This window comes from Grammomys surdaster, unplaced genomic scaffold (assembly GCF_004785775.1).
Source record: "Grammomys surdaster isolate TR1022 unplaced genomic scaffold, NIH_TR_1.0 125846, whole genome shotgun sequence".
Lineage (NCBI taxonomy): Eukaryota > Metazoa > Chordata > Mammalia > Rodentia > Muridae > Grammomys > Grammomys surdaster.
The window spans coordinates 1,365,868-1,378,770 of record NW_021620672.1 but is presented as its reverse complement, the minus strand read 5'-3'; the positions used below and the strand labels follow the sequence as shown (position 1 = coordinate 1,378,770).

Genomic DNA, 12,903 nt, shown 5'->3' with positions numbered 1-12,903 from the left:
CAAGACCCTGCTTGGTACAGAGGTCCTGCGAGCCCCGCTTCCTCTGGAATCTGCGAGATTGGGAGCAGAGCTGCCTCCCGGGATCTGTGAGTGCTCGGGCCCAAACCGGATGGAGCCCGCCCCGGGCCAGGAGCGAATTCCTGGGTCCCAGTGGGTCCCGGTTGCTCCTTGTTTGGGGAGAGTGTTGCTTTTACCTTACCTGGGATGCTGCGTGAGTTCAAGCTCCTGGGAGTCCCTGTTTCTCTCGGTTTTCTGGGGTTGAGTACGGAGCTGCCGCCTGCGACCTACTCTATGCTCGGGCCCCACAGCTTGGGTTTTTATATTTTATTTTTCCTGTGCTCTCACAGAGTTTGAGAGTTAGAGAAAGTTTTACATTCAGCATGAGTGTGTCTAGCTAAAATGCAGAAAAAAAAGTACACCAAGAACCAAAATCTTTACATGTTCATCCTGTAAACTGCAGTTTTAGATGTAGAAGACATTTATTGCTTTATTCTAGCAGTCTGAGCAGGGGCCAGGTGTCTGCGGGTGAATTGTCACAGCAGCATCCATTGTTTGGCCTCTCTCACTTTTTTTTTTGTTTTGTTTTTTGTTTTTTGTTTTTCGAGACAGGGTTTCTCTGTGTAGCCCTGGCTGTCCTGGAACTCACTCTGTAGACCAGGCTGGCCTCAAACTCAGAAATCCACCTGCCTCTGCCTCCCAAGTGCTGGGATTAAAGGCGTGCACCACCACTGCCCGGCTCTCTCTCACTTTTTGTAGGATTCACTGCCTTCAAATAACAATAGCATCTTGTGGAGATTGTTGACCCACCCTATTGTGTTCTGCACAGTCCTGAGAAAGGACAGCTATAGTCATACTTTCAGTTTCAAATGAGTGAGTTTATTAAGTATATAACAAGCTAAAGTAAAAGAATAAATTGGAAAAAATAAAAACAACAAAACACCATTTTAATCATTTGTTTCAAATTTCCAGGGGGAATGGACTGGAATCCAGGGGAAGTCCTGCAGAAGCAGTCAGCTGGAGTTTCCAATAGAGTTCAGGACAGAGAAGAGTTAACCTCTGGTGGGGCTTCCAGATAAAAGAATTTATAGCAACAGAGAGAAAGAACACACCATCAAACTGGATGTTCAAAACAGGCAGCAGGAACTGTTTGTGGAAACTGAACAGTCAGCCACAGTTTCCAATGCAGCTTTCTCTTCATGGCTGAGCAAACATGGCTGAATTTCTGGCTTTTCTCTTCCATTTTACATCTCAGGATAAACAATTGTAATCTCTGTTAGAAATGGTCACCTTCTAGCTGTTTTCAAGGACACAGTATTCTTGTTCTTTAACTGATTTCACTGGTTCCTCCTCCCTTTCACAGAGTTAGAGGGGCAAGGCCACCCCTGAACAAGACACTTCAGAGGGCATTTTATGTGACTTGGGTTTGAAATGGGTGAGAGAGCAATCCTGCTTCCAGAGTCATCTTCTCAGTGGGCTCCCTCAGCCCCTGACAGTTCACCATTGTGATGTCCTAAGTTTTCTTTAGAAAGATGATCAAACAGGGAAGGTGATATAGGAAGTTAGGGACGGACGGGAGTGTGGCAGGCTGTCTATGCAGAAAGGTAGGCTCTCTGAGCATCATGCTGTTGGCTGCTGGAGGGACGGGTAGTGGAAGGATCAGAAAAGGCTAGGTTAACAAAACAGTGTGCTCACACGGTTGATGTTGTTCGCTTGTATCCTCGATTGAAAAAATCCTCTTGAAAGTCTTCTCAAATTTGTTTCCTACACTGATGCCAAGATTTTTGAACTTGTTCTGAAAAAGAGGTAGGAAATCGGCGATAGCCATCGATTAATGTGCTTAGCCAGCCTGCCTTCTGGATAACTCAGAACCTCAGTTAGGCTATCCCAAACGGTGAGGTTAAACCCAGGTAAGAGGAGGTAATAGGGCTTTTGAGATGGCTCAATGGGTAAAGGCACCTGCCTCCAACCAGACCTGAGTTCAATCCCTGGGACCCCCACATGGTAGAAATATTCCAATAAGTTGTCCCCTGACCCCAAACATGCACCTGCACCACCATGGCATGCACACTCTCCCTACAAAGTAAGTAAATATAAGTGCAACTATTTTTTTTAAAGAAAGAGGTTATATTCCCTGATGATCTGAAAATGTCTCTTTCTTGTGAAGACAGAAGAAAAACTAGTATGCAGGCTAAATATCCCTTACTCTAAAGACCTGAGATGGGCAGAGGTTTGGGTTTCAGATTTGGGAATATTTGCATACACATAATGAGAGCCCACAGGAATGGGACCCAAGTTGAAATCCAAAATTCATTTGATTTATATAAATACTTCATAGATAGCCTAAATGTGATTTTATACAATATATTGTAGCAGGATACTTATTCTGCTACATTGTATTCACAGTGGAGCTAGGTGATTAGGCAGTAGAAGAGGAGGTGGAGCTTGGAGAGAAAGAGAGGAAGGGGAGGAGAAGAAGAAGGCTATCAGCCATGGAGAACCACGGATGGGTTGAAAGCTGTCCTAGGTAGCAACTTCTATCAAAAGGTTAGATATTGGGTAACAATTCTAATTGTGTGGGCATCTTGTTGATTGAACATTTCTAAATATATAAATCCTTTAGATAATCATTAAGCTTTAAGAGTCTCATTTCTACCGGGTACTGCAAGGATGGCAGATATTGTATGGAGTTCAGCCGAGCTGTGTGGATGCAGCATGGTGGATTGGCAGAGCCATCACCACACTGGTGTCTTGTGGGTGCCAGTGTCTGTGCATCTAGCTAGCCGGAGCCCTGGTCAGAGCCGAGGAGGTGCAGGAAAGTGGTGGCTGCCTGGGAACAAGCTGGGCTGGGTGCCATTTTCTAAATATCACCCTTACAATATATTTGCTTTGCACAAAATGAAGTTTTCATAGTATGAAAATTTCCACTTCTACCATGTTGGTGGTGGGTGAGACAGGCAGCATGCAAATGCTGAGGGAACTAACGAACTCTTCTTTTTCCCTATACTTGTAAGTTTTGGGGAATTTATTAGGATAGATCAGGAGTTGTGGAATTTGGAGAGGAGACAGATCCTTAAATCTGCAATTTAAAACTTTTAAATGCTAGCATGGTGATGGTGGCACATCCTTTTGCCCTAGCCTAGGGAAGCAGAGGCAGGTGGATCTCTGTGAGTTCAAGACTGTCCTGGTCTACATAGCAAAGTCCCTTCCAAACGTATCTTTTCGGCAAGCTACTCGTCACTGCTTAGTTAAAATAAACTAAAAGACTGTATTAGGTTCTTAAACTAGCCACAAAACCACAGAGTAAATTGACAGAATATATGTCACTTACTCATTTTAGGCCCAACGGTAACAAAGGTCAGGAGGTGAACTCAGTGACAATGAGTTCAGTTAGCTGTGTCTCATCTCACACACCCATCTCGAATTTGGAGCACAAAAAACAGCCTTTAACTAGCTACAAAATTAAAAGTAATTGGGTGAAATGAATTATTCTTCCTTTGTTGGTCAGAGATGATGGAGTATCGTTTCTACACTCAAGACTCATGTCACTCCAGTCAAAAGAAAGCTTTCATGCCCATTTCATGCCTCAGAAAGACTTATGGTGACAATTTCTCTGTGCCACCTACCCCACCTCTCAGTTGCCTGCCTTGACCTTTGTCTGGTGTTCTAGCCTCGGATGTACTTTCATTTCACTAAAGCTAGCTTAGATTTCCTTTTGGTCTTCCCTCAGAGCTTTGAGAAGATTTTTTTTTTGGGGGGTTTGGTTTTTAGAGACAGGGTTTCTCTGTGTAGCCCCTGGCTGTCCTGGAACTCACTCTGTAGACCAGGCTAGCCTCGATCTCTCAAACTCAGAAATCCGCCTGCCTCTGCCTCCCAAGTGCTGGGATTAAAGGCGTGTGCCACCACCGCCTGGCTGAGAAGATGTTTTAAGGACATGTACCTAACATTAAGTTACCTCGGCCAATGACTGGGAGAATTTTCTTATTCTATGAAAAATTTAAAAGATTTATCATCATCATCATCATCATCATCATCAGTAGTATTAGTATTGTTATACACCAGAGGGACTGAACATCACCCATCCTTCACCAGAGAATCTTCTTGCAGTATGTGGGGATTAAGACAGAGACCCACGACTGGACAATGTCCAGAGGGTGAGGGACTTTGGACTACTCAGCTCTAAATAGGATGTCTTCATCAAATACCTCCCCTCAAAGCTCAGAGATCTAAGTGGAAGAGGAGGCAGAAAAATTGGAAGAGCCAGAGGTGGAGCATGATGCCAAGGACTGCACCTTCTGGACACAAGAGAGTTCGTACTCATATGAACTCTCAGAGACCGTGACGGTATGTTCAAGACCTGCAGAGGTTCAAACCAGACAAAACTCCAGCACCAAGAAGCAGGTCCTGCCTCTAACGAGAAATTGGGACCTGCTGGGAGAGGGACAATCAATTCTCTCCAATGGAGTGTCACTGGGCGTATCAACCACGCTCCAGAGCAGACTCTATGCCCAAGAGTAGTTGGCCAACATAAAACAGACTTCACGGTGTGTGTGTGTGTGTGTGTGTGTGTGTGTGCACTCGTGCACAGTTTTTGTGTTGTTCTGCTATCTTTGTCTTGTTCGTTTGGTTGGTTAGTTTTTAATTTATTTTGATTTTCATTTTTTGTTTATTTTGCTGTTGTTTTTTTTTTTTGGGACGGAGGCAATGTGAAGTTGAGTGTGTAGGGAGGATCTGGGACGAGCTGGGGGAAGGGGAAAGAATATGATGAAAACATTGTAAGACAAATTTATAAAACAAAAAGTTAATTAATTAAAGTGTATGTTTATTACTGTTGTTATTGTTAATGCTTGTTTGTTTGAGACAGGGTCCTGACTTGTGTAAAACTTGCTTTGTAGAGCAGGTTGGCCTTGAATGTACAGAGATCTACCTGCCTCTGCCTTTGGCATTTTTATTATATTTAAGTATAGGTACTTATATATGGGCATGTACGTGAGAGTGCAGGTACTTGAGGAGTTAAGAATAGGGTGTTGAATTCCCTGGAGTTGGTGTGACAGGTGAGCCACATGCTTCAAGTATTGGGAACTCCTGTCCTTTCCAAGAGCAGTAAGGGCTCTTAACTGCTGAGCCATCTCGTCAGCCCTGTGGCAAAAGATTTTTGCCACAGCACTAGGGATTCAGTAATGTGAGGTTTTGCAATTTGAGAAATCTGATTTTTCTCCCTTCGTAGATGGGAAATTCTGGCTGTCTTTAAAATACACCGCTGTTCCCCTGCAATGATGAGCAAGCAGCCCTGTAGCCTGCCACTCACTCTCCACGGCTGCCGCTCTCCGCTTGACAAATCATCTGTCTGCAAGTGGAGCCCTTCGGAGGTCCTCTGCGAGTCAATGTCGCTTTCCCTACCTGCATCATGGGGCTTCTAGAATCCTCCCTCAAATTCGACTTGTGCAGGCTTGCCTCTTGACAAGGGCAATTATAGCATCTACCTGACTAGAGAAAGAGACTCAACTCAAAGCCAAAAGGGAGCAAAGCTGAGGCGCTTACTTTATAAAATATGCTGTGGTTCTGAAAGATGAGGCGCATGTCCCCCACAAAGCGTTGTACCGAATGGTATGCCTTCTTATTCAGCCTATTCTTGATTTTGTTTAACCACATGTGCTCCTGGAGGTCTGGAAAGTCCTTTTTCCTCTGTTGAGGAAAGCAGAGAAGGCAGGGTTGTCAGTATAGTCCTGAGTCAGCCTTCCACACACTCTCATGGTTATGGACTCTGTCTGAATGTTTGCATGACCGATCCAATCCTAACCCCTGGTGTACTAACTGAGAAAGCCTTTGCAAGGTCATGAGGTTATGGAGGTGCAGCCCCCCTGTGAGTGGGATTAGTGCCCTCAGTGAGACTCCATGGTGTCCTCTCCCTCTCTTTTCACCATCTGAGAGAGCAGTCAGAAGTGAACCATTTGCATCCCAGAAGACTTTTAGCCAGGCATGCTGGTGCACACCTATAATTCCAGCACTTGGGAAGAAGGCATCTGAATTTCTGGGAGTCTGAAGCCAGCCTGGTTACATAGTTCCAGGTCAGCCAAAGCTATACAGTGAGAGTCTGTCTCAAAAACAAAACAAAACAAAACAAAACAAAACAAAACAAAACAAGATAACAACCAAACAATCGAGAAGTAGAAGACACTAACCAGAACCCAGTCATATTGACGCCTCAGACCTCCAGTCTCCAGAACCATAAGAAACAAATTGTATACTATATACAAATAGTACCATATATATTGCCCCCAGACTATGGTAATTTGCTATGTATGTCAACCTATACAAAGAGACCCATCCACAAGGCAAAGAGAAAGTCCACTTGTGTGGTGAAAAGATCACAAGGTTGCAGTTGTGTTGTTTTACTCACTCGCTCTTGTTTTCGGATAAAAAAGCCACTTTTTGGACAGCAATACATAATCAAGAGAAGCAGCTCACATTTCTGCAGAAGGTGAAAGGTGACTCTAAGTGGAAGGTAACTTAGAGAGAAAAGGCATGTTTAAATTCCAAGACGCAAGGAACGACTCCCTCCTTTGATCTCTTTGAGACAAATATGAAATGCAGCTACTCCCTGGAGTACAAAGTCCAGTGTTGGGTCACATGATCAAAACATATCAAAAAAGGTAGTGACGTATAAAAAAAGCGTATAAAGGAGTTTTGTTCCTTACCGTCTGTGAGACCATGTTCCTCTGCCAACCCAAAAGGGGACCTTCAACTTCGCATTGACTCACCAGCTGTTCCTCGGGTGACATCTTCCTCTTCAAGACCTCAGCTTCCTTAAGACATGCTTCATTTTTTTGGCCCCTTAACTGATTCTTTGTCTTGCAGAAGGTACAATGCCATAGGCTACTGAGAGGTCAGGTATAAAGTGAGCAAGAGTAGACAATTCTGTGAACCAGCGCCACCCCCCCATGGCTGATAAAGACCTCTGTTCAACGACAAGTGGTTTCTACTTTGTGTTCAACTTTGCTCTTGGGGGAACCCTATACTGGAGCTCCATGTAGGCTCAAAATGCAAGGATAAACCCTTTCATTAAAAGTCAGTATTGTGAAAGAGGTGGTTACCCAAGGAAGTGATGGATTTCCATTGACCTCAAAACTTGATCTTTCCATCCAAGAACATTGGGAGTTTGACAACAAGCCATGTTTGGTCCTAACAATGAATTTGGTGCCTTGAACAATGAGTCTTGAACCTTGACGGGCCAATCAAACTATAGAGGTACAGTCAGGAACCAAGAAAGCAGATCGTGCTTCTCAGCCTTGCTGAGTGAGCAGAGAATAGGCTATAGGCATCTTTTCAGCTGGGACTGTAAGGTCTATGGCCAGAAACTGTGTTATGGAAACAGTGGAAAGGAGATTTTCTCATAGTGTCAAATGTTTTCTGCTTTATCCTACATGCTGGCTAATTTTATGTCAACTTGAGTCATTTTGGAAGAGGAAACCTCAATTGAGGAGAATGCCTTAACTAGATTGGCCTGTGGGAGAGCCTATGGTGCATTTTCTTGGTTGATGATTGATATGGACGATCCAGTTCACTGTGGACTGTGACACCCCTGAGCAAGTGGTCTTGGGTAATATAAGAAAACTACCAGCTGAACAAGCCATGAGGAGCAAGCCAGTAAGCAGCACTCTTCCATGGCCTCTGAATCAGCTTCTGACTCCAGGTTCCCACCTTGACTTTGCTGGACGGTGGATTACAAACTGTTAGATGAAATAGTCTTTCCTTCCCAAGTTTATTTGGTGTGGTGTTTTATCACAATGATAAAAACCTTGACCAAGTTCAACTCGTTCATTTCAATGATCCATCTTAACAAAACTGGCCTCCCTTTGTCTATCCAGTATTTTATCAAGGTGCCCATTACAAAATGCCCCTGGTGGGGTGTTGGAAGCTGCATATGGGCAGAGTAAAAAAGCTGATTTGTTTTGTGCCTAGGTAGCTTGTCTAACTAGTCAGAAGAAGATGTTTCCAATAATTCTCTGAGATGGTGCTTTGGGAGCTGGTGGGTAGTCTTATGACTCCAGAGGGCAATGCTGCTGTTTGAGGACTTCCAGTAGAGACCAGTTCCAGTAGAGAACAGTAGTTCTGTCCACACCATCCACAGAACCCATCAAATCCCTTGTCCACCTCTTGGAATCTCACATACCATCTCTGTCCAGAGACACATCTATAGCAAAGAAGTGCTTTGGTTGGGGTGGGGTGCTAATGCTCAGAATTCAGTTCTTATGATGTGCTCTGGAATCCAGCATTAGCTAGCTTGATAGAATGCTAGGGTGTGCTGGGCGGTGGTGGCGTACGCCTTTAATCCCAGCACTTGGGAGGTAGAGGCAGGTGGATTTCTGAGTTCGAGGCCAGCCTGGTCTACAGAGTGAGTTCCAGGACAGCCAGGGCTATACAGAGAAACTCTGTCTCAAAAACAAACAAACAAACAAAAAAAGAATGCTAGGGTGCACTTCTGAAGGCTTGATATGACCCAGCTTTGTTAACTTTGGAATTCCACAGTGGGGAAGGAGACTATATGGTTCAGACCAACAAATGGTGTCATCACCCCAATGGAGAATATCAGAAAGATGGAGTAATACTTCTTACAGGTAACCACTTGCAAGGCCTTTGTTTCCATCTGTCTTCTGCTATGAGTGTTGAGAAACAGCACTGGACACTTCTGGATCTTGAGACTAAGGGTCTTGTTCCCATTGTATCAAGATATATCCAATGGGAGACAGCAACTCTCTGTCTCTCTGTCTCTTTGTCTCTGTTTCTCTCTCTCTCTGTCTCTCTGTCTCTCTCTCTCTCTCTCTCTCTCTCTGTGTGTGTGTGTGTGTGTGTGTGTGTGTGTGTGTGTGTGTAGGGGTGAAGTGTGCTCTGAGGAGGAAGGGCTGGAGACAGGGCTGTCTTACTAACCTCTTATTTTCCACAGGTGGGATGTGACAATTCTTATGATAGAATTCTTTACAAGTAGCACAACGGTACACTTTGTTTTGTTGGCGGCATACTTTACATACTTTTGGATTTTCCAGCTACAAGAAGAAATGTTGTAGATAACTTCAAGATCAATGTGACCCCAGAATTCTAGAACAAATAACCTTTGCCTATACCAAGGTGGTTTAGAAATCTCCCCATTTCAAAGTATGTTTCAAGTATTTATTTGTGTGTGCCTCTGTGTTAATATACATTATATAACTTACACACACATATATATATTCACAAACACTATATATATATATATATATATATATATATATATATATATATATATATACATATATATATATATATCTCAGAAAGATGGAGTGATGCTTCTTACAGGTAACCACTTGCAAGGCCTTTGTTTCCATCAGTCTTCTGCTATGAGTGTTGAGAAACAGCACATATATATCACATATGTACAGGTTGGATTTTGGATTGCAGGAGATTGTGAGCTGCCATGTCAGTGCTGAGAATTGAACCTGGGTCCTCTGGAAGAGCAACCAATGCTCTAAACTACTGATCTATCTCTCCAGCCCATCTCCTCAAAATACCAAGAAATATTATTGAACAAGATTTTAGAAGAAGACAATTCTGGCATGAAATAAAGTTCATGGAATTGTTGGGCTATGTCAGACTAGAAAAATTTATATTGTGAGGAGAGCAAGTTCTGATGGTGAAATAACAGAAATACTGTTGTAATAACAACAGTAGCAAGAAAGCTGAATTAAAGATAGCCTGATAAATTTATTATTCAGGAAAGCCTGACTCCAAAATATAATGTATCTGGCTTAATTCATTAGCTAATTAAATTCATCATTATCATTTTTTTTTTTGAGAAAGGGGCTCATGTAGCCAGAGTTACCTTGGGTTCTGATTCCCCTAGCTCAGCTTCCAAGGTCACATTTCTAATGTTCAAGGCATGTGGCCAGGGAGACCACCCAGGGCTGAAGATCTGCCTCTGCTATTAGAACATGGAGATTCCTTGGGTTCTGTCCTGCATCCTTGACTCGTTTCATTTGGTCCAATGTTCATAACTCTTCCCATGACCAACCCTCCCTAGACTTTCAGATCTATATCGGCCTTGGTTTGGCCTGCAACATTCACACCCTCCTTTTCTAGGGATTCTGTACTGCTCTGCAACACTGACTCTGTTCCTCTTTTATAACGGTCCTCTAGCCTCTAACAGTCTATCATGCGAAGCCTGGTTGTGAACGCTGGCTACACCCACCCCATGTCTCAGACACCCAGCCCTCCACCACTCATGCATACCGCAATTTCTAAGTCTCACCTCACTCTTATGCTTGTGTGGGGCCTGCTGCTGTCAGGGTGCAGAATCCCTTATCCTTGGCTGGAATCTCTGCTAACCCCTGCACAAGCTGACCTCTTTCCCCCAATTCTACCCGGACTAGGAAGCCTCCGAACAACTGAAAGGAGCCAAGAGTACAGTTCTTGGCAGCTGCCGTAACCTCCTCCTCTGATGCTGCCAGCCACTCTAATCCCTGCCTAAGTGCTCATCTCGTGACCATACTTAGGCACAAACCCAGCTTATAGCCGACACATCATCATCACCCCTCACCTAAAGATCTATACCCGCTCCCCATTGCTGTATTCTGAGCACGTGACTTCATCAGCCCTGTTTATTGGTACTGATGAGCCTGCCTGGGAGCAGTATCTATCTAATAAGTAAACCTGCATTTATCTGCTTTTAATGTGGTCTGATCTGGCCTATATATCTGTGTCACTGAGAGAGAGAGAGAGAGAGAGAGAGAGAGAGAGAGAGAGAGAGAGAGAGAGAGAGAGAGACTGAGACTATTATCTTGGTGGGAAAACCCCAGATGGGGTCGAAGAAAAAACATCTAACAATTCATAAGTGAAGTGAAAAAATCATAATTTGTATTTTCTTCATCCAGAGATTTACTATGACACAAGAACTGCACACGAAGTGCAAATCCTAGGCTGTGAAAACGAATCTGGTCTTTCAATGGGAATCTTGAATGGCCCGTGAGGGTCACATTTGGGGGCACATATCTCCATCTATCTTGGAATAACGGCAGGTGCTGTGACTATGTTTGCTGAACACAATTTTCAGTTCGTTTGGTCAAAGTTCATCCTATTAAAAGCACTGCCAGTCCCGAGAAAGAGCAGTGCACAGCCACATCTACATGGAGTTCCACTGTCTGGAGTCCTTTGGAAGCCTGAGGTTTGCCTTTTTAACGTGGGTAAGGAGTCCAGTCCTTGGTAATCATTGTACCACTGAGGTACATCTTCATGCACCTCCTTTTAATGGCTATCCCTCCGTGGTGCTGGGGTTTGAATCCAGGGCACCTGATGTGTGCTAGACAAGTACTCTACCACTAGGCAAACACCTTACCACTAAGCTATGCTCTTGTCTCTTTAGTTTTTTATTTTAACTTTATGTGTACAGATGTTTTGCTTGCATGTATGTCTGTATACCACCTGTGAGCCTGCAGTCATCAGAAGACAGAAGAAATTGGATCCCTGGGATTAGAATTATAGATGGTTGTGAGCCACTGTGTGGGTGCTAGGTTTTGAACCCAAGTCCTTGGAAGGGCAGCAAGTGCTCTTAACCACTGAATAATTTTCCCATCCCTGCCCCACCTTTTAAACAAGAAACTTGTTCTTTTATTTAGTACCAGTCTTCAACATGTTATAGACTAAAATCACTCATGGAATGAGAAATAAATTCAAGGCTTGAGAGTGTAGTTCCATGACAGAATGTTCAACCTAGCATGAATGAGGCCCTAGGTTTGATCCTTAACACTGAGGGAGAAAAACATGTATCTTGGATCCCATCAGCAGCAATTTCACTGAACTGAATGCTTGAATAGTCTCAGGGGTTCTAATGCACAGTCATCAGGTGAGATCTCTGCATCTGAGGCTGTGGTCTATGGACCAGCAGACTCAGCATCTGCTTTAGCCATCCAGTGAGTTATCCAGAGACTGGAGACTCCTGCCCCCAGCAGAGAAACAAGAAAAGCGCGGCTGTATCTAAGTAAGAGATCAGAAGAGGGAGAGGGGGGCCCTGCGACTGGAGTTAAAGATGGTTGTGAGCTACCAAGTATGTAAGCAGAGAACAAACCTGTGTCTTCTGAAAGAGCAGCTAGTGCTCTTAACCACTGAGCCATCTTTCCATGCCCCAGATTTTTAAAAATCACATTTTATGCATATGTGTGGTTATTCCTGTGACCCTCAGGTGGAGAGCAAAGGATACACTTTGGGAGCTGGTTTTCTCTTCCTATCATCCGGGTCCTGGGGATTGAACTCAGGTCATCAGCTTTGGCAGTGAATACCTTTATTTTTCGAGCCAATTATCAGTCCATTCTTGTACAATTTTTAAAGGTTGTCCACACCTCAGTCTTAGATGTTTTGATGTTAAACAGAGTCCTGGTCTCTTACATTATGTAAATTTTTTAAAAAAATATCAACTACAATGATACCAGCTTATAAAACCCATTTTTATCATCATCAGCGAGTTTAACAACTATGATATGACAGAGATGGACACCTAACAGTTTGAAGTTGCTGCCCTCAGACACCGTGGCGGAAGCTCACAGGGCATTTACCTTTCTCTTGGTTTGCCATGGGTTTGTTGGGGTTTCCCTTTGAAAGACAGAAGAGATCACTTGTGGGGTGGCTCCCAAGGTTGGCTCCCATATCTACCTCAAATGTTTTGATGCTCAAAGAAGCAAATCATTGTAAAACAACAACTAGATGAGCACCGTAGGATAAATTCAAATCTGGCCAAATCCAAATCGGTCAATTTTAAAACAGATAGAGTCATGTGGGAATGGAAAACAATTTGTAGACAATAGCCTCAGACATCATGACAGGAGACTGTAGGATTTAACTACCTTTTTTCTTGGTGGGCCTTGTAGTTTTTCTTTCTGAAAG

General features: G+C 43.6%; 1 protein-coding gene across 10 annotated transcripts in view; it reads right to left on the bottom strand.

Annotated features, from left to right (window-relative positions):
* Positions 1-854: 854 nt before the first annotated feature.
* Positions 855-12,903, bottom strand: part of LOC114640634 (nuclear autoantigen Sp-100-like) — a 76,712-nt gene continuing 64,663 nt past the window's right edge. For 4 of the 10 annotated variants that reach the window (XM_028789590.1, XM_028789589.1, XM_028789592.1 and 1 more), the window contains 6 exons: positions 12,864-12,896; positions 8,926-9,041; positions 6,759-6,876; positions 6,398-6,469; positions 5,539-5,682; positions 855-1,792 (listed from right to left, as the gene is read on the bottom strand). In XM_028789590.1, the coding sequence (XP_028645423.1) occupies positions 1,667-1,792; positions 5,539-5,682; positions 6,398-6,469; positions 6,759-6,876; positions 8,926-9,041; positions 12,864-12,896 (609 nt within the window). In that variant the 3' untranslated portion in view covers positions 855-1,666. Of the gene's footprint in view, positions 1,793-5,538; positions 5,683-6,397; positions 6,470-6,710; positions 6,877-8,925; positions 9,042-12,287; positions 12,613-12,863; positions 12,897-12,903 lie in introns of those variants that run through there. The other 6 variants (XM_028789591.1, XR_003714177.1, XM_028789594.1 and 3 more) reach the window with 6 other exon arrangements.